Source organism: Anthonomus grandis, chromosome 22 (assembly GCF_022605725.1).
Source record: "Anthonomus grandis grandis chromosome 22, icAntGran1.3, whole genome shotgun sequence".
Lineage (NCBI taxonomy): Eukaryota > Metazoa > Arthropoda > Insecta > Coleoptera > Curculionidae > Anthonomus > Anthonomus grandis.
The window spans coordinates 32,294,894-32,321,637 of NC_065567.1; the positions used below are offsets into that span (position 1 = coordinate 32,294,894).

A 26,744-nucleotide genomic window follows, 5' to 3' on the forward strand; every position below is an offset into this window, starting at 1 on the left:
CGTTAATGTTATTGGAAGCAGTTAGGCGACCAATATATGAAGGCACGAGCGGCCAGTGGAATCACGAAGCTCGAATGCACAATTGAAAGAAAGCCCATTATTTGTAACAAAAATCCGCATTTTATGCTTTTAAAAAGCTTAATAGAAAATCAACGAAAGTAAATAATGTGTTTATTGTATATTTTTGGTAATTAAATCCTAGGTTTCGAGTATCGTAATCCCACCGTGGGTTTTAATTTTTTGGTGAGGTTTTTCACTGGATTCTATTTAAGTGCAACTGATACTTCTCAAAGTCCAGTTAGGGGGACATTAAGTTGGAAAGTTTTTGACTAGCTGAAGTTTGCCCTAAATAATATATTTTAAGACAATTAACACCTTAAATCCACTAAATATAAAAACATAAGTTTATGTTTTATATTTCATGAATCTTATTTGTTTATTAATTAATAATTATTATAATCTTCAATTCCCTTGAATTTATAATTCTATTCTCAATAACAATTATTACACACGCTTAATATATTTTAATAATCTCCGTAGATTTTGAGAAGTATATATTTGTTTTTATATTTGTACTTATCTTGAGACATCCTTGGTATGATTTTCAGAATCTTGACAAGCCACCATAAGGCAATGGCGGTTCGCTTAACTATTACTAAAATACAGTCATTTAAAAAGCACTATAATTTAATTAACACAAGTAAATAGGGAACTATTAATTTAAATAAAAAGTCGGTAACAACAAAAACTTCTCGCAAAACCGTTGAATTAATCGACAAAATAAAGTTAAATAACTCAAATAATCGGTAACAGTGAAAACGTCTTGCTGAATCGACGACAGAATATCCTTCTCTCTACCATCGTTTTAATCACAAAGTAAATTTTTATCCTAAACCATTTTTGCATTTTGAGAACAGGCTAATTATTATTATTCTTCACTGGAAATCACTGGTGATGGTTTCACTAGTAATCAAACAAAATTAGGCCTTGTTACCATGACTCAATTTAAACAAAAACTATAATTTAGGAAAATAAATATGACTTGGTAGCGTGCACAAAATATCAATATAACAACTTAGGTCTAACTAAAAAGAAACGAAGAAGACGATCGTCGATTCAGCATTAAGATAAAAACTATAGATTAAATATTGTACTATAATTTATCTGATACTATATATGCGACAAGCCGCCGCTACTACTCACTTCCATCATTTCAGTGCAATTTTGGCTACTAAGGGGGTACTCAGACTTTCCTATTGGAATTCCGAATTGGGTCCTAATATTGCTGCTTCCTAGTCTAGATCCAGTCACGTCAGTAGGACCTGAACTACCTAAATAAGAAAACAGAAACAAACCATATTATGTACCAGAAGCAACTTTTTTGCAGATTTTTCCATTTCCTAAGTAGCAAGAAGAGCACAAAGATTAAAAAATCCTAAAAGCTCTACCCTCACCTCCCTTATACATGACAAAAACTAACGATTACTATGACAACCGTCATGGTCAGCTAATCAACAATCCTTGAGCCATGTTACTATGCGGCTTTTAATATCAGGCCAAATTAAAACTGTCAATATTTCGGAAACTATTAATTTTTGGACTGGATAACCTTATACAAAGTTAACCTTATTTTCAATTATCTTTACGAAAAAATAATAATAATAGGGGGTTTCCATTTAAAAAAATTGACTTTTAATGATTTTTTCACTTTAATTTTTAATGCTAAATTTTGACCCCGCTGTATTTTTTTTAGCCAAATATTAAAATAATCTTTTAAAGTGGTCCTTGCTTTAAAATAAAACCAAAACTAACCAATAAATAAAGGCTACTAAAAGGGAGTAATCGGTAATTATGTTAGGGTTCATAAACATAATTTTTCACATTAAATTAAAAATATGTCAAAAACGGTTACACTTAGGTATAGGACATTATACACAAGATATATCTAGAATTTCACGTGGAAGCCAAAAAAGTAAAAATATACAGGATGCTCTATTTAAAATAACAAAGTTGACACCTACTTCCGATATAACCGGAAACGTCACAACTGTCAAAATATTTTAGTTGGGTGGCCCTCATCGGCTGTGCCTGTGTTGCCAAATTTTCAACATTTTTGAAAAATTTGTTTCCGAGATATCGATCGCGTCTATTCGTCGTGAGACACCCTGTATAGAGAACTGTAGTGGATTAAACAAAAACTTATCTATAATCTGTTTATGGCAGCAGTTAGTAACTGATAGATGGTTTAAATCAGTTGAGCATCGATTTTTGATTGCTGGCCATACTCACCTTTCGTGCCATAGGGTTTTTGTTTTAATACAGAATATAATAAAAGTATGAGACGAGTTTATAAACCAAAAAATGGTTTGAAACTGTTAAGAAAACAAGAGACAGGTAGACCGTAAAAAGAACTATTTTAGATGACAACGAAAAGGTGCAATAAATGAAGACATTAAGAGTGTTAAAATAAAGAAACGAACGTTACATTCTGCCTGCATATATGAAGAAATAGGAGCATGTAATGAGGTTGAAAGTCAAATTTTAGGCCAAGACAAAGAGGAAGAAATGGATGTATGGAGTAAAGAAAATGAAAATGATGATGAGTCGAATTTAAACGGATTTTAATGAAGATTAGTTAAGATGTTAGGCCAGTACCACTTAAAATATTCCTAGTATGGAAGAATGAACCATTTTTTTCTCTAAACAGTTTTTTCAATATCCATATTTTGACAAGAAATATCTTTAGTTAATATTTTTGGCAAAAGTGAAAAAGTGATATGCCACATTTTTTTTCTAAATTGCATAAAACAAAGAACAACAACTTCTTAACATATTTGATTTATAACCTTTAAAATTATATTCTTCATGAAAATATTACCCAGTATTATTAAAGTTTACCCATAAGAGCATAATTCGGGATTGAATATTTAAAACCCATTTACCTCAAACTTAGCTTCTTCCTCTAAGGTCTTCAAAATCCGCCGCAATAATTTACTACATAATCTGACCTTATTACTAAACCTTGAACTTACCTGAAGCGCCTTCGTAACAACAGGGATCTATAAAACTAGGCACATTTGGATGGTGCAGGTGGGAACTGGAAGGCAAATTTGGCATGTTAAAACCCAACGGGTGTTGGCGATAGGAAGACCCAAGTTTACGTGGCGATCGAGACTTGGAAATCGATGGTTTGTAGATTTCTTCCAATATTGATGGAGCCACAAATGTGAATCCCTATTTAACATATTTTTTAGTTAGTTTTGTATAATCAAAATAAATTTGTTTGGCCTTAGTACTAAAATAACGGAAAAATAGTGCATACCTCAAATATCATATTAACACTCTCGCTTAGGTATGAGTCTACTGGTGAGTCGACAGGAGTTTGTCTGGTGAACTTGGGATCGAACTGGGATACGTCATCTTCACTGGACTAATGTAAGAACAAAACTATAGATATTTCCTTCCTTTAAAGACTTGAATAACTTACTACACAGGGTTTATAAGGCGGTTCTATCCTTTTATTCAAAACATCATCCCAATTGATATGCTTGAAAAAGGGGTGTTTTTTAATAGCTTTGGCATCGTCAGGTGGCACGCCAAGTCTGTCTTGAGGTTTCTTTTTTAATAGTCTTCTAAGAATATCCTTCATATCAGCGGTCATGTAAGGCGGAAATGCGAGTTTGCCTCTTAAGATCATTTCTATTGTGGCCTTTCTATTAGCACCGTGGAACGGCGGCTAAATAAATTATTAATTGTTTAGCAATATAATTTTACATAATTATATTGTTTAACGTACCGCCCCTGTAGTCATGTCATATAATAAGGCCCCTAGTGACCACCAATCAGCTGCTTTTCCATGACCCTGTCGTAGAATGATTTCTGGAGCCCTAAATATAATAAAACATACTCGGTTAATAACTAAATACATGCTAAGTATTGAACTATTTACATGTACTCAATGGTTCCACAAAAAGTTAAGGTTCTAGTGTTGTCTTGTATGTGCTCCTTTGACAATCCAAAATCAGTCAGTTTTACGTGACCTTCGTGGTCAAGTAAGATATTCTCAGGTTTTAAGTCTCTATAGATTATTCCTAAACTATGTAAATGCTCAAGAGCGAGGGTTATTTCAGCCAAATAAAATCTAAAAATAAAACCAGCTTGTCTAGCTGACTCCTTCATACATAGAAAAATCACTTTTAAGAAAATGTATTAGCTCAAATCCATGTAGTTTGCCAATGTTTAAATCATTAATGTAATTTATTTTACTTACGCAGAGCACTCTTCCATAAAAATGCCTTCGTTTTCTAAATGAGTGAAAAGTTCTCCTCCATTCAGATACTCCAACACCAAATAAAGTTTTCCTCCAGTTTGGAAAGCGTAATTGAGTTGCACAATAAAAGGGTGCTAAAGAAAATTGAATTAAAACAAATTCAACTGCTTGAATTTAAAAATATCATGTTTTACTTTGTATAGTTGGTACAAAGGATGTAATAAGGAGAAAAAATTTATATATATAATCAGTGCTTTAATTAATTATGATTTTACATAACTAAGAAATAGTTTAATTACTTAAGAAATTTGACATATACTTTGCTATAGAGACTACATAAAAATAGATTTTGATATTAAAAATATAAGAGGCCTGTTTTGTATGAAACAAACAAGAAAAGAAGGTTAACTTTTGTTTGCTGCCTTGTTTGTTATACAAATATTACACGTTCATAGGAAAAACCGGCAGCAAAAAGCATTTTGCTTATATTAAAGTTTTCAAATTAGAAAGAGTGGTTTCTGTATAATTTATTGCTTGTGAAAAAATATACAGTACTCTGCTTATTTTTGAACATTACAGGATAACTAGATACCCACCATGACACTTTCCAAAATATTCCTTTCGGCTTTTGTATGGGATACATCCTTTTGGTTTCTCACAATAGAGGCCTTTCTTAGTACTTTCATGGCGAAAATCTTGCCCGCATCAGTACCACTTCTTTTCCTGCATTGAAACACTTTACCATAGCCACCCTTTCCTAGCACCTTCAAAAGGTCAAAATCTTTAGGAGAAATGCGTTCCTCAGTCGGATTTACTGTGGCCTCTGTGATTTCAACAGTATCAAAATCACCATCGGTTAAACTAAAGAAATAATTAGAAAAACAGTGAGAGGACGAGCTGAGGAATTTTTATAGATTTTTATGATGACAGTGAAGAAAAAATTATAGTAGTAAAAGAATCTCTCTATAAGTTTTTATTTATCACCAAGAGATTTGTTAATAAAATTAGGTTTCTTGTGGATTTTTAAACATAAAATCCACTTAAACCATTTGAAAAATGCTATTGTACAATTTCAATAAAAGGAAAAGAAAATTAATTGCATAAAAATAGCTAAGAAAATCTTGTTTTGTTGATAAGTGATGCAAGAATTACTAAGTTTACAATTACTCAATAAACTATACATTTACTGATAATAAATGTGGATAAATTTCAAAATGTTATTACAATATGCTAATATCTTAAAAGTAATAACACTAAAAAACCTTATGCTAAATCAGAAATCCATTTTTTATTATTTTAAGAAAATTATAGTTATTATTTTAAGATAATTTATACTTACTCAATTACTTCATTCGGGTTAGGGTGTTCATTAATGAGTCCCTGAAAAAAAAATTATATATTTAAATATGTTAATAGCAAACAAGTTTCTTAAAAAAGGATTATCTGCTATTGATATTAAAGTGAGGGCAAGCAGTGTTTACAATGAATATTCTGTAGTCATCCAGTTAGCAATAAATATGTGAACAGCTAGGATATGTTAATTGAATGATATAGGTACTTTTAATTGAATTCTTCATATAGTCAAATAATGCCTTATTGTTACAACATAAAAAGTTTATAATAGAATAAAATGTATAACCAGGTTTATATCAACACACTGACTGTTTAAAAAATATCTATGGAATAATAAGTTTTACAATACAAGGGAGGATCTAAAATTGATCCTTGTCGTACAATGACCCAATTGATCCAGCTAAGTACAGAAATTAGATTCTATACTGTTCTCTACTTTTCCCTTTAAAAAAAAAAAAGACAGGTTTGTGCATAGTGGTGTTCACAACATATTACCAGCTCTTAAAGTCACAGAGTGCTTCCGAATATCAGGGTGCATGATTTTAGTCTCTGGTGCCTTTTATGGTACTGATCAGCTTTTAAATTATGTGATTGTCTATTAGACTTATTTGTGACTGTATTCCGATTTGTGGTCTTACTTTGATATTTTTTTTCTCCTATAATGATTGTATTTATACATTTTTAAGTGTGTACATGCAAATTGTATCTATTATTTAATTCATGTCATTTTAATTTAATTGTAATGTTAGTTTTCTTCCTTTTGAATATGTAAGCATAATTAATAATAATAAGCCTTTATTTCCAACAGGCAACTTGCCCAATAACAGGAAACAGTTGCAAAACAATGAAAAATATAGTTAAAAAAAACACACACAAACAAACCTAAAAGAATGAAAAGAAAAGAAAAAAAGTAAAGTAAAGTCACATTCTCAAAAGTTATCCAAAAAATTAGAATAAATAGGCAAAAGGCAGCCTATGAGAAGTGAGTGACTCAATCAAGTCGTTTATAAAAAAACTAAACAGGAGCGGACCCAGGTTCGAGCCCTGTGGCACACCCGACGTTACGTTAAAAAGTATTATTTTAGCAGTCTTCCAAATTTCAGGGATTTGTTCTGTTGAGAGTATTAAGTTGATAATGTAGGTCAGCGGATCAGCCAGGACACCAATGCAATCTTTAACCAAGAGGCACACCATCTACACCAGATGTTAACTTATTTTTAAGTTTATTAGCCAAAATAATCTGGGAAGCATCAACGTTGGAAATGTCAAAGTGGGGCACATTATCAGACGTCGACGAAATGGTTAATGAAATTTGATTGTATAAATGCCTCACCAAAGAACAGTGCAAAAGCATCAACTATGTCAAATCCTGGTGCCAGCCTTCTTAGAACCAATAAAATTCCAAAAGCTAGATGGGTCCAAAGAAATATTCCTTTCGGTGTTTGATATATACAACTTATATTCATTGCATATTTGTAGTTTGATAAGGCGTCTAAGAGAATGGAATTTATTTTGAAAGAATGGAGAATTGTACATTTTAAAGTCCTTGAATTCTCGAGAATAATAATTTGGAAATCTTCTTTTACATTGCTGCTTAAGAGGAATGTGTGCGGCAAATATGCCATTCAATATATCATATAGGGCTCCACATGCATCATTAACATTAGAGGATAAATACACAGTAGACCAGTCAGCTTCAAGGATCAACTCATAAAGGAGATGGAACTTGGCCTTTCTAAAATTAAAAGACTGAGATAAGTTTTTATAAAGCTGAAAATTATGGACATGTTGGCCTGAGATGGTAAAATCAATTTCCAGTGCAGGGTGATGCAAATCCTCCAAGACAAAAGGCATGTCACTATGCGAAACAGTACAGGTGAAGTTAGATAAAACAAGATCCAATAGTCTGTTATTATAGTTTAGGATGTGATTACACTGAACAAGATTAAAAGTGTTAGCAAAATTATTCACAGCAATAGACTTTTGACTAACAAGATTACCTGTAGGTGAGTTAATAGAGAAAAGAATTAATGCATATTAGCATGAGTAAATGAATTTGATTATGCAGACCCATTGATAAAGCTGAAATGAAGAAAACCAATTTAGAAAAATGCTCCTAATACACTAATCTTCTTCAACATAAATTTAATAGGTACTTTTGAGGATAATGTCTGATTGTAGGTGTTTGTTTTTACCAAAGTTTTGTGTGCAAAGTGCATAGGGACCATTAGTTAAAAGAGATGTGTGGATTCAGGAAAGCTGGTATTTTAATTAAAATGGCCAATAACATTAAAGGAATGAGATATTGAGAGACAAAAAAATGGTTTTAAATTCCTATATTTTTTTTAATATTCTGCATTACTAAAATTTATAATAAAATATTTACCATTAAAAAGACTTTTAAGAAAAAATGACTCTAGAGCAAAATGGATTATTTTTGACTAGGGGTTCGAACAAATATTGTTCACTATAATGTCCCAAACAACCCCCTTAAGTTTGGCACTATCTTTTTGAAATACCCAGTATTTATAATAAATAAAAAAAATAATGACCTAGTTTCTTATATTGCAGTGCAAATTAACAAACAATCTTATTAAACAATAAATGAAAATATTCATAGAAAATTCTAGTTAATTGTAATTTTTAATTATCATTTTGTTGATGAAAAATTCATAATCGAAGGTCAGAGAATCTATTGGCTTTATCAAGGATAATCTAGATTTTAAATATTGATATTAAAATTTACTTAGTTTTATCAAACAATACCAGTGAAACATAGCACACTTAATAAAGTACTCATTATTGCAATCATATTATTTAAAAAATATCATCATTCCTCCATAATCATTATTAATACAATTAAGGTTTCAATTCACCTGGATGATTTTTTTTTTAAATTTATCAAATAGGAAAGTATTAATAAAATAACTTCAAATGCAAAATATGAAATAAATGAAGATCCTCTTTTACTTCAAAAGGAAAACTGCCATAAGATAGTAGGTATAGCAGTACCATCAGTTTAAGTGATTTTTTAAACACATTTATTATTTGTTGGTGGCAAGACATCTCATATCCAAAACAGTCCCATTTAAATATTATATATTGTCAGGTTTATAGTAAGAAGAATATCCAAATGCGAGATTAAGAAACTTTCTAACATTTTCATGGCTACGGTTTATATGTATATGATTCTCCATCTAAATTACATTTTCAATATTCTCGAAATGCCGCTATTCAGATTCAAAACAAGAAGGTGATTAAGAAGTAATTAAGAAATATTAAATGACCTCTAAATAAATTCTGTCTGTGACTTCAATTCATCTGTGTACCTTTTAATGTTTATACATAGTTCCATTATTATATAATATGAAGCCGAACAATGTATTATTCTCAAATAAGTTTAATGAATTAATGTTATTTGAAAGTAATAAGTTGCAAATGGATAGTCACTTTCTGGTAACCTGAGACTTATTTTAAGTAGGAACAAGGCATTGTATTTCTTGTATCAAAAGACACATAGATATTTCGAAAGTAATAATAAACTAAAATGAATGAATGGAAACTTATCTGCAGACAATATTTATAAATACCAAATTTATTTTTAAGGACAAGTAGGTCATTTAAAGCTTATAGACCTATGAAAAATAAAAGATAGTTCCAGAGTAAATTAAGCTTAATTGGCTTAAAGAAGGCCCTATGAAAAGTCTCCTAGCATATACATTATACACTGTCCATGAAAACAATATGTTGTGCAATTCACCTTGATATACTTTTAAATATTTTATTGTCTTTACAGTGGGCCTCAATAATCGTACCTTGAGTTATAGAGAATCCAAAGCAAAACATAACAAAAATACTCACCTCTGTGATTTCAATCTCATTGTCAGAATCTGATGAGAGCTCCACTGTTTCCACATCATGGAGTTCTATATCAAACAGGTCAGCCATTCTGCCGTTTAGTTACGGATGCATTTAATAGAACAAAGAATCGACTGGTAATCGTGAAAAACTGGGAGATTTGCCTAATTTAAAGTATAAAGTAAAGAGATTTGGTTTGTTCGAATTCACAACACACGACATACGACACCAAAATCGAGGTTATGTTTCCAAATTTCTAATCTAAATACCAAAACGTCAACTGTCAGAATGTTGTTTATACAAGGTCAAAGCCTGTTAGATGGAAAATAGAAGGAACCTTCAAATGATTAGTTAGATTATATTCAGTGACGAAGTACAAACAGAGGTGGCGCTAGCGTATAACAAATATGTGTTTTTAATTTATATATTAAGTAAAACAGTACTATTTAAACTCTCTAAAGCGCCAATAATTTAATGATTTAAAATTCTTACAAAGGGAAAATATGATGAAAACCAGTTAAATTATATCTGGGAAAGAGAATATTCAATAATTTAAACTTACTCTTACCTAATAGATGGCGAAACCAGTACTTAGTTTGAATTCTTACCACCCTCCAGGTGCACGTGCAATTTTTCAAATCAAGGAATATAACGTATAACTTTAAAGGTTGCACGCTAGTGACCAAATGTAACGCGCATGTCATTGACCCAATGGTTAACAACTAAAATGCTGCATAATTTAAAATCGTTTGGATAAAATAGGTTTTGGTTGCTCTCCTTGGATAATTTTAGTAAAATTTTTCTTTTTATCAGTTTTGTTGGTACCCAGCATAACCCACAGAGGTTGTTTAGTAATGGTACTACCGAAAAAACGACTCGCGCATGTCAGGACTGTAAAAAGTATAAAAATGTGGGTGGCTTAAATAAACATCTGCTCATTAATTACAATATAACATGACTTAGGAGAAACAGCGCCTGTCTATCGAATTCCGATAACCTTCTAAAATCAGTGCTACAAGGATGTGCTTCAATTATAGTTTATTTATATCCAATAGATGGCGATACACAGGGTCTGGATCTATTAATGAGCTTTATTAATGTATTTAGAAGAAAGAGAAGCAGAAGCACAGCATAAAGAAACCAGCAGTCGCACTTCAATAAAAATACATTGGCTTGAATAAGCGAGTTCGGTGCATGTGTACTAACGCAGGCGAGGCATTTTTGCTTATAGTAGGGATGCCGCTGACACTCGCTACGGTCCACGCGGCTTTTGCCTTGGCTAGAGCCGGACTTAAACATTTTTTTAGATGTTATTATCTTGTAAAATAAAAATACCTACATAGTACAAATATTGATTTTTTAATATAAATAAAGTTCATACATTAACAAAATATTTAAACAAAAATAAACATCGCATTTCTACATCTAACAACGACGATATAGAAGAATACGTGCAGGAAGTTAATTAGGTATGAACCATAACTTTAAGAGACCATTCTTTGAGTAATTTTAAAACAAAAGGTTCATATAAACATATGTCCAGAAATTCTTCGTTCTCAATATACAGGGTGTTAAAATTTAACAACAACTAAAATATATGCCACTGACTTTTGTTCAATTTTTATTATGTTCTGTGGATTATACAAATAAAACTTTTCTGTCTCTTGAATTTTTTTCGTATCTTGCTTAGTTAATAATAAATTCCAAATGAAACTTTTCCCCAAATTCCTTGTGTGATCCAGGGATATGCAATTAAGTGGACTTTTTTTTCTCGAAAAATAAGCGACATACGAAAAAGTTGTATTTGTATTTGAGTAAATCAAATAAGATATTAAAAATGGCACAAAATTCAGGTGCCCCAATTTTTTTGCCACAAATATTTCTTCAGGTCCCGTACGAGATTACACTGAACCTAATAAATTTAATCATGTTAGGGGTAAATTAGCCTGTTAAATAATTTATGGTACATAATTAATTAACACCCTGTATAGTAACGCTTTTAGATTAACATCTGACTACATAGTAGTTTAAGGATAACTAATTATACAAATAAAGTAATATTTCAAAACAAATAGAAACTCTTAGGCCAATAAATAAAGACAAATAGTTGGCAACAATTCAAAACAATTCTAACATCTGCGAATTTTTGTTATATTATTAAGTACCAACTAAAGTAAAAGTATACAATTTTGCAACTCTTTTAAATATGGCAATACTGTTAAAATGGCAGAAATATAAATAATGTCCTTAAAAATCCAAAAAAAAAAAAAAAAACATTGCTGCAACTTTAACTGATGCTTAATTATGTTATTTAAGCCATACAGCCAAATTTGCAGCTATTAAAAACTTTGGCAAAGTCAATTATTTTGCTTCATTAATAATTTTTGACATACCCCTCTTTTAATACAAAAGTTTTTATAAAAAACGCTACGCTTTGTAAAAACGCTATCAAAATAGTCACTAAGTACGGCGCTGAACTAGGCGATACACCTATGAACACAGTTCGATAAACAATGAGCTCGGCATCCGGAGAACATGGCTGCGGCATGGCTAAGGATGCTATTAGTTCGCTTACATTTTCGAGCGGAGTGAGACTGCTGGTTTCTTTATGCTGTGGCAGAAGTAATCAATTGAAGAGAGTAATGTGTAAATTGAGAGGATAGATGTCGCCAAAGGGACCGCAGAATATTATTTATAAATATAATGTACCCTATAGTGTTTATTCGTTGAAACACTAGTGTCGTCCTAGCAAAGTAATCATAAAAGTAAATTTAGACAATTCAGTGAATATTTTATGAATATTCCAATGTGTATTCTATTTTTAGGCCAACAATATATGACTTCTTTTGATAAGAGGTTCAGAAGTATGAAATTACCAGCCACTTTTCACAATCCACTGTGTTACGAACTTTGGGATGTTCTCTTCCAACTTAAAGGCCTTGCAGTGCTCCATCTAGTTTTCTTTACTATAGGTTTTTGTACAAGTTCAGTTTTAAATTCATCATCTTTGCTGTCTTTTTCACTTGTTGAACTACCATCGTCATTTTCTGGTTTATAATTCTTACCTTTTAAATGATCATCCCAGTTCTTCATATCTGAGGTACATTCAGCTAATAAATGGCAATTGCTAGCTCCAGGTACTAGGTTTTTATTAATATACTTACTTCTGTTAAAAGCACTTTTAACATTATGATTCTCAAATGTATTATTAAGCAAACACTTTAAAATAATTTTAAAATTAAATTAAATGATGTTTAAATGATTTAAGTCATAATGCATTAGTTTTCCAATACTTATATAATGTAACGATATTGTAAACACCGAGAAACCAGCTGATTCTCCGTAATTCGAAATGGCACGACGTCTTGAAGGTCAGCGAATCTTCCGGAATAGTCAGCCGAGTATATAACGAGCCGCGTCGCCGCTGGTAGTCAGTTCAGTATCGAAAATAGACAACTAATAAATTAGTTGACTATTTTCGATTTAATTCACACCTAACGAACCATAAAAACGCTACAATAATAATCATTCAATTCTTACACTGGAAATAACCATCTGCCTTTATAGGCATTAATGGGGTATAATTTCTGTTACCTGACTCAGTTTGATGCACTTGTTCAGTGGAGTCTGCAAAGAAAATATAAAAAAGCGCTTAACATTATTATAATTCTTAAAAGTATTTTAAAGCAATTTTAAATTTTACTTTGAAACAATAATGTAAATGACAATCGTCTAAGTCATAATGCATTAGGCCCTCCGCACATTAAGAAACTAAAAAGAAACTCAACTAATTGGAAATTTAAATCACAAACTAGTTATCAACTAAGAATCGCACACGATGCAACTGATAAAATCACTTCGCTTCTGAATTATCGGGGGAATTTTGTGCTTAAACTATTATTTTAGTACAGTGCACATTAAAAAAAATGTCTAGTGATTCGAGTGATGAGGATATTATTCTTTATTACTATTATAGAAAAAGGAGAAACCGACAAAAGAAAAGGAGATATTGGATTTACCCCTACATTGAGAAAAATATAAAACGCAGAGCTTTTGTTGCTGCAAAAGAACTACAAGAAACTGACGCCTGAAGTTTCTGGCCTTTTATAGAATGTCAAAGGAATCATATGTACATTTAGTACAATTGCTTGTCCCTGCTATCCACAAGAAAAATACTCCAATGCGAGAATGTGTTGGAGCAGACGAAAGAATTTTAATAACCCTCAGGTAAGAAAAACAAATTTATTTTCTTTAATATAAAAACTGAATAATTATAAAAAAATGTTATTTACTAAATTAAACATCATTAGTATTGAACATATGTCTCACAAATTCATAATAAGACGAGGCTCTCTGTGAATTATGTGTTGCAATATGAAGGAGGGTCAAGATATTTCCTTGTTCTGTTAGAATTGTTGTGGTTGTAGGTTGCAACTCTGCTGAGACTTCAGACCCTGTCGATATATTTGAATTTGGGCTCAAAATCTTTGGCGTACTATGCACTATATCATCAATTAAATCCATTGCTTTTCGCTTAAACATTCTTGTTTGGTGGGAAGACATCTCGTTCAAATCGGGCAGTAGGCTCAGTAAAAACATTTTATTGGCCTCCTGCAGCGGATCCATATTGGCATCAAGTTTTTTTTTTTTTGCTTTTAAATATTCATCAAAGCTTTCATCTATATTATCTTTTAATTGTTTATTATCTCTGTGCTTTAAAGATGATTTTTTTTTATGAATTTAAGATTGTGGAGGCTCAGATGGCAAAGCATATGAGTGAGGAGATGGTAATTGCAATGAATTTGATTGTGGGGATGGTGCTAGCAGAGACACAGAATTTGTCCGTGAAAGTGTTGTCTGGGAATCATCCGACTCTTCTTCTTTATGATCATCATGAACTTCTTCTTCCGATTGTTTCGGCAAATTCCCTGAAGTCGCGGAATTTAAAGCTTTTATATATGGTAAAGCAAACTGCATCGCAGCTGTTAGATAATAAGCCTTTTTTAATTTAGCTGAAGAGCCACTTGGAGCTGGTTTCATATGTCTCACAAATACTGCTCTCAAGTTTTTCCACTTCTCCTTGCATTCGGTCCCTGAAATAAAAAATATATTTAGAAATGATGTTTCTGATTTGTGTTTTTTGCCTATCTTTTATTTAAATGAAAACTATTAGTCCACGGCAGATTTCCGCAAAAAAGTATAGAGTAGTAGAGTGTGTAAAAAAAATCAAAATTAAAACAAAATATGTACAGCGTTATTTTAAATATATTTTAGTTTCAGATATCTTGCGACTGGAGGAACATTCGTCAGTCTGGCTTTATATTTTGCTAGAGGAGACAATACTATTTCACAAATTGTGACCAAAACCACGGCTATTATATGGGATGTATTAAAGGAAGAATATCTGCCCATTCCAGATATGGAACAATGGAAAAAAATTGCAGAACGCTTCGGTTTATTGTGGAATTTACCTAACTGCCTAGGCGCTATTGACGGAAAACATATTCGTATTGAAAAACTTCCAAATTCCGGATCCACTAATTTTAATTATAAATCGTACCATTCTATCGTACTGATGGCATGCTGTGACGCTGATGGTCTATTTACATTAATTGAAACGGGTTATGCAGGCAGAAATAGCGATGGCGGAATTTTCCGTGCTTCAGCTATTAAGCATTGGATTGAAAATGAAGTCCTAAATTTTCCACTATCTTCAAAATTGCCCAGTGACGCGAGCAATAATCAATTTGCTGGCGACGAAGCATTTCCCTTACTACGCTACTTAATGAGACCATATCCACAACGTACATTGGATAATGTAAAAAGGATTTTCAATTACCGATTAAGTCGGGGAAGACGTATCATAGAATGTTCATTCGGAATGATGGCCGAGAAATTTCAAGTTTTAGATACTGCAATAAAATGTCATTCGCCCGAGAAAATCATTAAAATAATAAAATCTGTGTGTAAACGGGAAGGCATACCATATAATCCACAGCAATTTAAAGAAAATAATAGCCCGGTCATAAATCCCGATATAGAACGCCAAAATCTTCAAATAAGTGCTCAATCTTCCGCATGCAACTTAAGGTATTATTTATCTAACTATTTCATAACTCCAGCAGCTGCTCTTCCATGGCCATGGAATTACACTGTATAGCTTATTTTGTAATAATTTAAATAAATCTGTATAAATCAATACATACCTGATAAATTTAGTTCCTTTCCAATAGCATTCCAAGACTTTTCGGTTATGTCTTTGCGCGAATATTCATTTAATGTATACTCATATAGACAGGGGTATTCTTCCACTTCTTGAACTAATCTAATATTCAATGATTGTTCTGCCATTTTCGACATTTTGAATGTTTTCTCATAAAACACATTAGAAAGTAATTGCGAGCGACTCGCATGTCCGGTTGCTGCTGACAGATCACCGACGCGTTTCAAACTGGTTACCAACTAGTTGCGCTATGTGCGAGTGCTCATAGAAATACACGGGCGGCAACTAATAAGCAACTGATTGACGATTTAAGTTTGCAATTAGTTTCTTTTTAGTTGCCTAATGTGCGAAGGGCCTTAGTTTTCCAATACCTATATAATGTCGATATTGTAAACACTGCGAAAGTAGCTGATTCTCCGTAATTTCGTCCAGGTTATTCCGGAATGGTTAGCCGAGTATATAAGGAGCCGCGTCGGCGCTGGTGGTCAGTTCAGTGCAGTAAAGTTACATAAATACTACTTCTAGTAGTCGTAAGTGATCGTGTTTCGTAGTGTTAGTATGTCAATAAATTAGTTGACTATCTTCGATTTAATTCACACTTAACGAACGTAAAAACCCTACAATAATAATCATTTAGTTACAAATTTCTGTTACCTGAATCAGTGTGATGCACTTGTGCAGTGTAGGCTGCAAAGAAAATATAAAAAAGCGCTTATTTTTTTAATAATTCGTAAAAGTATTTTGGAGCAATTTTAAAATTTACTTTAAAACAATAATGTAAATGGAAGAGGAAAGTGGCTGTGTTGCTCGAAGGACTTTAAATACTGTTCGTCCTGTTTAGTGTTCTGTATAGTCTTAAGTGTGTCTAAATGTTATGTATAATTTTAATAATATCAAATGTGTTCCCACTATGGTAAACTTCTGGGCTTAGCTGACAATTAGCACTGATGATGGCTCATACGCCGAAAGCGCTCTGCTAAGCTTTTAAAATAAAATTGTTCTGAATACATCTGGTTTGATTAATTTGTATTGTTTAATAATATAAAAGTCAATCGTCGTTAGAGGAAGTCAAAAAAAAATATTACGTTATCTTTGTTACGACGTTTCGCCAGTAAGACTTGCTTGCCTCTTCAGGCAAATTTAAATTAAAAAAAATAAAACAAATTATATAAAATATTATGTGCGTAAGAGCGACGAATAAACTTTAATTAATTAAACAACTTATTTAAGACTTTAAATAAATTTAACAACCTCCTTACCTCATTGAGCAGTTACGCACATCGGTCAAACACTACACAAAGAACTAAATCGTTTCATGGCAATTTTTTTGCATATAAGTTATTATTTATTCGATAAAATTCCAAATTCCAAAAACCCAAAATGCTGACTTATATTAAGTCAGGGATAGTGTCCGTACAAAATGCTTACAAGAGATAGCCAGTTGAGTATTTTACCAAAACAAAATACGTTATTATTGGTTTAATGCAAATATGATTTTTGCAAAAATAATGGACTAAGGAGTTATAATTTGACTTAGTGAGTTTACCACAAAGACAGACATATTCTAGCATATAAATATTAATAGGAAAAATTATTTCAACGAATGGATAAGAAGCTGTTGTTGGTTCAATAATCTGCCTTAATTTAATGTATATAAGTACTACTAAAATAAATAAACAACATGAAAAATGTAGTATTATTCTTCCTAATTTCCTAGCACTATTTGTTAGGGGGGTTTCCTGCTCCTGTCATAGATTGTAATCAAGCCATAGCAGCAGCTCCGCTTTGCTGCGGTGTTACCCGACACCCTCCGTATAATGGACTGTTGTCTTATCACTCCTTACGACAATGGCTTGAATAGCACTTGACTACATACCGATTTCAGCCGGGCATTGTTGGATTCTTTTATAAGAATATGAACCTGACAGAGGCACTCACTCTCATTTAATGCAGTTTCAAGCTGGAAGTGATGGAGATCCAATCACGCTTTTCGCTTATCTTTCATATCGGTTTATATTATAAACGGTTATTGAGGGGCTGATTGTTCATAAATTACTTAAGTCAACTTTTTTTTTTAAGTGATTTTCATGCGAACTCAATGCGCGCATGTCACAATTAAGTAGCAGTAGTCGCTTTTTACGTCACTGTTCCTGTAAAATTGACAGCGCTAATTAAGAATCGAAATAGTGGCTGGGCGCCACCTTTGAAGACAAATCTAAAACAAAAATGGCGGTTGAGTAGTAAGGTATTAAATAATAATAAGGTATTTAATAATAATAATAATCCTTCAAGGCAGTACGTACCCTAGAAATGCAGTTGCTATTACTAAGAAAAAAACTTTTCAAAATTGATTATTGAAAAGCTATTAAAAACAATAAAAAAATTAAAAGAAATACTACAAGTGTGCATACTTTTTATTTTTTTTAAAATTTAACAACGGACATGGATAACATGGATTTTTAACAAAATCCACTCTCTGTCAAAAGTTTTATACTTGCAGAAAACTTGTTATAAATATGACAGCATAGTACAAAAAACTACACCTAAATAGGTTAAATAATGCCGAGGCATGCTCGTCTTATCTAAAAATCTTACGTTAACATTAACATTATATATTAACCAAAATCCGTTATTTTTTTGTAAATACGGTATGATGAGTTGTTTTTTAGATGTTATGGGTGTGCCGTTGTTTGTAACCTTTTTATGAACATTTTGTGATAATATAATGTAAGTTTTACTATGTTTTAAATTAATTTATCAGTTTAATAACACCCTTTTATATTTTTGCTTACAGAGTTTTCCCTTGACATTGGTTTAACAACCGAAACGCGTCGGGATTTTTGAAATAAAGATTGTAAAGTACAGGACCCTTCGTCTATTATTTTTGCATAATGGTACTTCACCATGGAGAAATCTATGGGAATGTTTTTCTTAAATTTAATATTATATTAACAGTCATCTATAATTTTTTTAGTACCTACTCTACTTTACATATAATTACCAATTTTGTAGTATTTGTATAGTATTGCAAATAAATAAATAAATAATCATCACAAATAATGAATAAGTAAATATCATTTTTAACCTAACATCTCTCTAAATAAAAATTTTCAATATCTTTTCCTATTTCTTTGTCAAACTTTCTTATAAATTCGACTTATAAAATTTGTTATAAATTTTCGTACCTAAAGTAGGTTTTTTTAACTCAATTTCATTATGAAAACAATATTGTCGCAAAATCTAAATGATCAATTTACTCGGTTTTTCTAATTTATTGTATAAAATTACTTTTTTTTTTAAGGTAAATTCGACTTGATAAAATTTTTTATGAATCTTTTACATATTATTTTTAGCCTAATTTTAATATGAAAATAATCATTTAAAAAAAAAAAATGATCAATTTACTTTCGCTTTTTCCATTTTACCGAGTAGATTTTTTTTTATGTTCATACTTATGGTGTAATATTAACTAACAACATTATTAATAATTTTCATTTTAATAATTTAATTAAAATACCTTCTTTTTCTATTTCTTTGTCAATAATGAATTGTTCATTTTCTTATAAATTTTTTTATAAATTTTCATACCTAAAGTAGGACTTTTAACCCAATTTCATTATGAAAACAATACTGTCTCAAAATAGAAATGACCAATTTAATTTCGGTTTTTCTAATTTTTTGTATTAAATTAAAAAATTTTTAAAGTAAATTCGACTTGATGAATTTTTTTATGAATTTTCTACGTATTATTTTTAATCTAATTTCAATAGGAAAACAATAATTTTTAAAAAAAAATTATCAATTTACTTTCGCTTTTTCTATTTCATTGAGTAAATATTTTTATGTTTGTACTTAGGGTGTAATATTAACTAAAATTCACTTAAAAAAAACACTTTTTACAATTTACCTTTATAATTTTTTTTATAAATTTTCATACAGAAAGTAGGACTTTTCACCCAATTTCATTATGAAAAATAATGTCTCAAAATATAAATGACCAATTTACTTTCGCTTTTTCCATTTGATCGAGTAAATTTTTTTTATGTTCGTACTTAGGGTGTAATATTAACTAAATTTCACTTAAAATAAATCACTATTTCACTTTTTTTTTCAATAATTTAATTAAAATACATACTTTATAACTTACTTAACATAAAAATAATAAAAAACTACAAGTTTGGTCAAAGTCTCCAACTTATATTAAGATTAATGAGGTTTATTTGGTAACACGTGTTTCACCCCTAAAGGCATCATCAGAACTAAATTTAAAAAAATACTATAACCTATTTAAAGTAACATATTTAATATAAAGTGTACAAACATATGTATACAGCGTGACAATTTCAAGAGTAGCCATGGCTTATAATTTTTAAACCGTAAAAGATATAAAAAAATGCTTAAAACCGTTTCTATAGTAACAAGGGGGAACCAAAATGATGAATTTTTTAGGGATATACTATCATCCCCCTAACCCCCAGAGCCACCCCCTTAAAAATTTTAAATTGGAAGGGTAGTCGAGTGATACCTTGTTTGAAAGGTCTATTAATTCCCTATATTTTGCCGTCTTACTCGTTAAAATCAATGCAACCATTTCCGAGATATGTATGTCCTTTTAAATGTTAGTCAATTCATTTTACTATCAGAATAAAAATATTTATTCTGATACTAAAATGAATTGTTAAAAGCCAAAACAAAACTCCAATAAATAGTACACTTATACTGAAATTATTGAATTGTCGGAATGGTATTTGGCGATGTAAAAAAAAGGAAAATTTTCGATGCCTGCCATTCTCGAAATATTTGTTGTTTTTTGTTTATTTAAATTTTGCCTTAAAATGTTCAATTTTTGGTTTGGTTAGTAATATCGTGGTTCTTTTTGTGATTTAAAGTTCTCTCACTGCTCTAGTTTTATTTTTACAATGGTTTATACGATCGCCGAAAGAGTTGAAATGATATTTATTTATGGTTCTCAAAATCGCTGTTTTCGTAGAAGTGCCACAATATTTAATGAGAGGCACCCAGATAAGCAGGTTGGGCATTATTACATCCAGAAGTTGGTAAGAAAATTTAAAGAAACTGGGTTTGTAGGTAATATAAAGAAAAATCAGCCAAGAATACTGGATGAAGCAACTCAGATTGAGGTTCTTGGGCATTTTGCTATGGATCCTGGTATGTCGACTCGTCAAGCAGCAGCTGCCACAGGAGTGTCTCGTGAATCAGTACGAAAGATATTAAAAATTAATAAATTCCATCCTTACAAGCTACAGATTGTTCAAGAACTTGGTGATGACGATCCAGACAGGCGGATCGAATTTTGTGAATTAATGACCCAAAAAATAATAAATGAGCCACGTTTTATAAAAAACATTTGTTTCAGTGACGAGTGCACTTTTTATTTAAACGGTAACGTTAATAAGCAAAACTGCCGTTACTGGAGTGATGAGAATCCCCATATTTTTAGGGAAGGGCACACCCAATATCCCCAAAAAATAAATGTGTGGGCCGGAATTCTAGGGAATAATATAATTGGGCCATTGTTTATTGATGATAATCTAAATGGAGAAATTTATGCTGAAATCTTAGAAACAACTGTTGAGCCTTTAGTAATAACGGAATTGGAAAACCAAAGGGATGAAAATGGAGATCTTGTTCTTGGGGCCCCACCACATTATGTATTGCCTGTTAGAGAGTGGCTAGATAATCATTATCCAGACCAATGGATTGGTAGAAGAGGACCTATTAAGTGGCCGCCAAGATCGCCAGATCTCATCCCTCTCGATTTTTTTCTTTGGGGTCACCTAAAATCGGTCGTTTTCAAAACGCAGCCTGCCACCATTGAGGAGCTAAAACAAAGAATTACACAAGAGTGCCGATTATTAACAACTGAAGTTTTTAGAAATGTTCGTCAAGAGTTTGAAAACAGATTCTACTTTTGCTTGCAAAATAATGGAAGCCACTTTGAGCATTTAATAAAATAATTAAAGTTCAATGCAGATTTTTATTGTTTTAAAAATAGAATAAACCGAATATTGCAGAGTGTTTTCCTAGTTCTTAACCATTTGTACTAATGTTCAAATGTTAAATATTTTATGACATTTTCAAAATATGTTAATTTTATAAGAAATTAAAAAACACTTAAATAACCTTTAATAAAATATTAAAATTGGCATAACTCTAAAATAAATGCATTGATTATTATAAGTAGGGTCGCATAATATAGGGAATTAATAGACCTTTCAAACAAGGTATCACTCGACTACCCTTCCAATTTAAAATTTTTAAGGGGGTGGCTCTGGGGGTTAGGGGGATGATAGTATATCCCTAAAAAATTCATCATTTTGGTTCCCCCTTGTTACTATAGAAACGGTTTTAAGCATTTTTTTAATATCTTTTACGGTTTAAAAATTATAAGCCATGGCTACTCTTGAAATTGTCACCCTGTATATCATTACTCGTAATATAAGTTCGAGATTTCGATGATTTTTTGTAGTTTTTTTATAATAAGGAAAAATAGTACTAGATTTGTGACAATTTGACAAGTCTAGTACTCCTTCAATGACAATTAAAAAAAAAATTTTAGGTGATGGGATTAAAGAAAAACCTTATAACTTATAATAACCTTGAGTATATTTCTAGATGTTCAACTTATACATAGTGTGAGGTGTGTTATTAGAACTCAGAACGAGTAATATGAATAGAATCTGATGCGATATTAGTAAAATAAAACCTAGTTTTCCGTTTTAAAATGAAATACGCAATTAAAGAGGTACAAACAACAGAGGCCATGATACTAAATATGACAATAACGCAAATGTTAGAGCTGTTAGCTTGTGAGTTAGAGCTCTCGTCCCTTTTTACCGCTTTACTCTTTTGCTTACTATTTAAAAAATCTATAAAATTCGGATCCTTAATTTCAGTTATATTGAGATTATCGCAAGCTATTCCATTAATTTGCCTGAATGCACTAAAGTTTCTTCCGGGGCTTATAGTAACATTAAATTTCTTGAACTCTTGCAGATAAGACTTCCATATGTTGCATGAAAATTGATTCTCATTTAAATCAATTGCAGTGGATGAATTAGCAAACATACCGACCACCTCTGAAATGTTAAAATACAATAAATAATTACTTGATAAATTTAAAACTTGTAAATATCTCGGGTTTAAGGTGTCATTGCCCAACCGTAAAATCACCGCTTGATTTTCAGTTAAATCGAGAATTTTTAACTTCCTACACGGTTTTAATGACGTAGTCTTGACGATGGCGAGATAGTTGTGGTCCAAATAAAGTTTCTTTAATTGTTTTAAGTTCCCTATGCCTTGTGGAATTTGCCTTAAAATATTAAATGAAAGAATAAGGGTATCCAATTTGGAACCTGCATTAAACGCGTTATTACTTATATTAGAAATATTATTATGCGATAAGTCAAGTACTTTTAAATTTAAAAGATTCCCGAACGTTTCACTTCCTAACACAGACAAATTATTCATTTTTAAGTCCAAATACTTCAAGTTCGCTAAATCACTAAACATGTCCCTGTTAAGATTCCATAAGTCGTTATTACTTAAATCTAGCACTTGCAAGCAAGATAAGTTGCTAAAAGCGTGTATTTCCAAAACATTTATTGATTTTCCGCTTAGATTCAGATACGTAATGCTATCAGCGTCATAGGTCACAAAACCATTCGCCGGGACCACTTTTAATTGTGGGAAATCAAACATGATGCCATTTTCCAGGATTGTGTTGTTTTCACTTGCAAAGGTGTCGTTGTTTTTTCGGAAATCCTCTAATGTTTTGTATATTCTGTAATGCGGTTTTTCACTCGAGATGCACTTTTTAGCGATGGCCATCATGCAGAATTGGATCAGTATTTGCAAAACTTGAGATTTCATCTGAAACAAAGAACAAGAAGGTAACTATTATATTAGTTTCAATACTGAGTCAATTGATAATTTCAGTGAATTCGCATGTGCAGATCCTAGTTAAATCTGCTTATATTTGTTTTGACTGTGACGACCCCATACTTTGTATGGGGTAATCAGGGGAAATAGGGGGAAAAGAAATATTGTTGATGTATTCGTTTTCTGCCTTAGGCATACAAGTAGCTTTCAGTTTTTTTGTGATAAGCCCTAATAATTATAATGAGAATAAGGAAACATTAACCTGGAATTAATTATTTTTTTTTGTTGATTAAACCTCAATAGAAAAACACAGCTTTGAAACATTTTTATAATTGAAATAAGTAATTAATGATGAAGCTTGTCGACTCATTATTAAAGAATCATTATTAAATTGTTATGATTTAGCTAAGCCTATATAGACTAATGGGTTCCTGTACTCAAATGGATTCTTCTGTTGCACTGAACAACCCCCAAAAGTTTGATCCCATAGTTCTGAAACACCCTGTATAATAATATATATATAGAAATAATCACGGAGTTGATCACAAGAGTTGTCGAAATCAATGAAACAATAAATTGTATGATTCTAATAAAGCCCTACTTGCCTAAGATGCCATTAATTATTTATAATTATATTATTCAGATGAACCCTTGTTTGTACCTTTGTTTGTCAATCAATAGTCTTATTGAATTAATAAAAATATTCTTTTAATTCAAAGAGGCTTTTATCAGCTTAGACAAATATTTTGATTAAAGTACAAAGAGTCGTAATCAATTTTTAATGATTCGTATCTGAATAAAATTAATTAATTAATTAACTCATTATCACAGTTCATCCTGATTGAATCAATTAACGAATTTTATTATTCAGATAAATCGTTTATTTAAGTTTTGATTATTCATGATTCAGAGAAGCCTTAGAAAGAACTAAATAATGTGATTACGAAGGATCGTCATACAAGTAATTAATTAAAATACACATTATAGAGGTTCATTCTCCTTGAATCGATAAATAAATTTTATTATTCAGATAAGCATTAGTGATGCCCTAATGATCCTCAGAAAATAATGAAATAATCACTCTTATGATTACAAATGTCCGTCGACGCGTAATTATTGATTATTTTTTAACGATTTGTACCTACCTATTATTTATTAATTAAGAATTAATTCAAGATTTTTTTATTCAGATAACCCCTTCTTTGGAGTCTTATTTATTCTTGATTCAGAGAAGCCTATATCAGCCTCATAAAATAATTAAATAATCACTGTTGGGATTACATAGGGTCGTCAATGCGTAATTAGTTTTTAATAATGATGCCTAACTGTCTAGAATTCATTAATTAATTCAGTTACTCATTATAAAAGTTCGTTCTCACTGAATCAATAAAAGATTTTTTTTGCTCACATAAACTCTTATTTAAAGGTTTAATTAATCATTTTTCAGAGATGCCTTAACTAAGAAAGGGTCATAGACACGTAATCAATTCTATTTAATGATTTCTACATGCATTTAATTAATTAATTATGACTCATTATCAAAGTATTTTATTATTCAAAAAAAACCCTTTTTTAGAGTTTTAATTAACCATATTTTAGGGATGCCTTAATCATCCTCAGAAAATAATGAATTATTCACTGTTGTGATTATAAAGTATTTTTTAAAGTTCCTACTTACTATTAAACAATTAATTAAGGAAACAATCAATTGGAATTTGAACTTGAATTAATAAAGGAATTTTATTATTCAGATAAACAATTTTTTTGATACTTAATTATTCATTATTCAGAGGGGCTTTTAATAATCGCTAATTTATTAATCAATAATTACAAAAGTCGATCATTTTTTCGAGTCCTACCTGTCTAGAATAAATAAGTTAATTAATAGAAGTTAATTTTCATTGAATCAAAAAATTATTTAGTTAAACGTTTCATCGAGTCTGATTTAATTAATTGATGAAGTTTTAAATTAATTATTATTATGAATCTAAAACTCCTGATTGGTTAAATGGTCATCTATTAAATCAATCATATACCCTAAAAATAACGAAATAACCATGGTAGTGATTATAAAGGGTTATGGACCCGGAATCATTAAAAAATATTTATGACAAACGGTAAATAAATGAATATCTTATTGGTTTATTATAATTATAATATTACATGATTCAGGTAATTTTGATCAATCCGGATTCAATGAAAAAATTGTTATGTGAATTGTCATTAATAATAATAAATATATATATATAAGGTGATTCTTAACGGTGACCCACCCCTATAACTTGTTTAGTTTTTTAAGATAAAACAGTAAAATTTGGCAACATGGAGTCATCAAGAGGCGAATTCAATCATTTTTTATCACTTTAGCTTTCATCAGAAATAACCCTTCAAAATTATTAGATAGATAGATTTAATTTTAAAAACGTAAATAACAGACAGTGTGACAGTAAATAACAGACTAATGTTAACAGATAAATATAGTGTAATTTTATTTTCTTATATATTCTATTAATCTAACTCTTGCTGAATTAAATTCTACTTTTGACCATGTATATAGTATTCTAAGTAGAAATTCTTTGTTGATTTTAAAAATTAAAATAAACATGTCCCTAAATGTTAATATAACCGGTCTGACATTCGATTAACCGGTAAACAAAAACAGCCTCTTAATTACTAATGTAAATATTTATATATCTATGAAATATATAAAAATAATTACTTACCTTGGAGCTTACCGTTAGGGACGTTTTGTTTACTTACTTGCTCACTATAACATACTTAACTGCTACTGTAGACGTTCTACGGTGTCAATATTAAAGGCAAAACAAAAAAAACACTCTAATAATCGATTGACCTTAAAGATCAGATTGCCAATTGTAAATTATAATTAATAAAAAAAAAGATGGTTAGCTCGAATTAGATCTACGTGAGTATCGTTTATTGTTATTGCGTTATATGTATACCATTGACTTGTGCAGGTTGGCCTTAATGCAATAAAAGACAATATGCTAATTAATATTTATTTATTGCTTGGAATTTTCGGAGCTTTAAGACTTTTTGTGGTATATGGCAACAGCGCTTGCATGATAAGTTACGAGTAGGTAGCGACTTATTACGAGTCCATAATTGGTTCAAATA

General features: G+C 30.8%; 3 protein-coding genes across 3 annotated transcripts; all 3 read right to left on the reverse strand.

The window, feature by feature from the left end:
- Positions 1 to 404: 404 nt before the first annotated feature.
- On the reverse strand, positions 405 to 9,728 carry LOC126748797 (ribosomal protein S6 kinase beta-2-like). The gene is made up of 10 exons (XM_050458261.1): positions 9,485 to 9,728; positions 5,610 to 5,650; positions 4,867 to 5,131; positions 4,271 to 4,404; positions 3,950 to 4,141; positions 3,797 to 3,887; positions 3,488 to 3,736; positions 3,323 to 3,430; positions 3,033 to 3,234; positions 405 to 1,331 (listed from the first exon to the last, which is right to left on the reverse strand). The coding sequence occupies exons 1-10, from the start codon at positions 9,569 to 9,571 to the stop codon at positions 1,171 to 1,173; spliced, it is 1,530 nt and encodes a 509-aa protein (XP_050314218.1). The 5' UTR covers positions 9,572 to 9,728; the 3' UTR covers positions 405 to 1,170.
- A 4,131-nt stretch (positions 9,729 to 13,859) lies between these two features.
- LOC126749027 (uncharacterized) lies at positions 13,860 to 15,917 on the reverse strand. Its single transcript, XM_050458631.1, has 2 exons — positions 15,688 to 15,917; positions 13,860 to 14,574 (listed from the first exon to the last, which is right to left on the reverse strand). The coding sequence occupies exons 1-2, from the start codon at positions 15,839 to 15,841 to the stop codon at positions 14,222 to 14,224; spliced, it is 507 nt and encodes a 168-aa protein (XP_050314588.1). The 5' UTR covers positions 15,842 to 15,917; the 3' UTR covers positions 13,860 to 14,221.
- A 6,389-nt stretch (positions 15,918 to 22,306) lies between these two features.
- On the reverse strand, positions 22,307 to 26,486 carry LOC126748641 (leucine-rich repeat-containing protein 70-like). The gene is made up of 2 exons (XM_050457997.1): positions 26,330 to 26,486; positions 22,307 to 23,597 (listed from the first exon to the last, which is right to left on the reverse strand). The coding sequence occupies exon 2, from the start codon at positions 23,595 to 23,597 to the stop codon at positions 22,374 to 22,376; it is 1,224 nt and encodes a 407-aa protein (XP_050313954.1). The 5' UTR covers positions 26,330 to 26,486; the 3' UTR covers positions 22,307 to 22,373.
- Between the last annotated feature and the right edge of the window lie 258 nt (positions 26,487 to 26,744).

What these genes read in the sequence shown, in the direction of transcription:
- LOC126748797 (XM_050458261.1), bottom strand. Translation starts at nt 9,571, where the DNA reads ATGGCTGACCTGTTTGATATAGAACTCCATGATGTGGAAACAGTGGAG. An exon ending in GTGTTAATATGATATTTGAG is followed by an intron (nt 3,235 to 3,322) that starts GTATGCACTATT and finishes TATGTTAAATAG; the next exon opens with GGATTCACATTTGTGGCTCC. An exon ending in TTGTTACGAAGGCGCTTCAG is followed by an intron (nt 1,332 to 3,032) that starts GTAAGTTCAAGG and finishes TTTCTTATTTAG; the next exon opens with GTAGTTCAGGTCCTACTGAC.
- LOC126749027 (XM_050458631.1), bottom strand. Translation starts at nt 15,841, where the DNA reads ATGTCGAAAATGGCAGAACAATCATTGAATATTAGATTAGTTCAAGAA. An exon ending in AAAGGAACTAAATTTATCAG is followed by an intron (nt 14,575 to 15,687) that starts GTATGTATTGAT and finishes TTTTTATTTCAG; the next exon opens with GGACCGAATGCAAGGAGAAG.
- LOC126748641 (XM_050457997.1), bottom strand. Translation starts at nt 23,597, where the DNA reads ATGAAATCTCAAGTTTTGCAAATACTGATCCAATTCTGCATGATGGCC.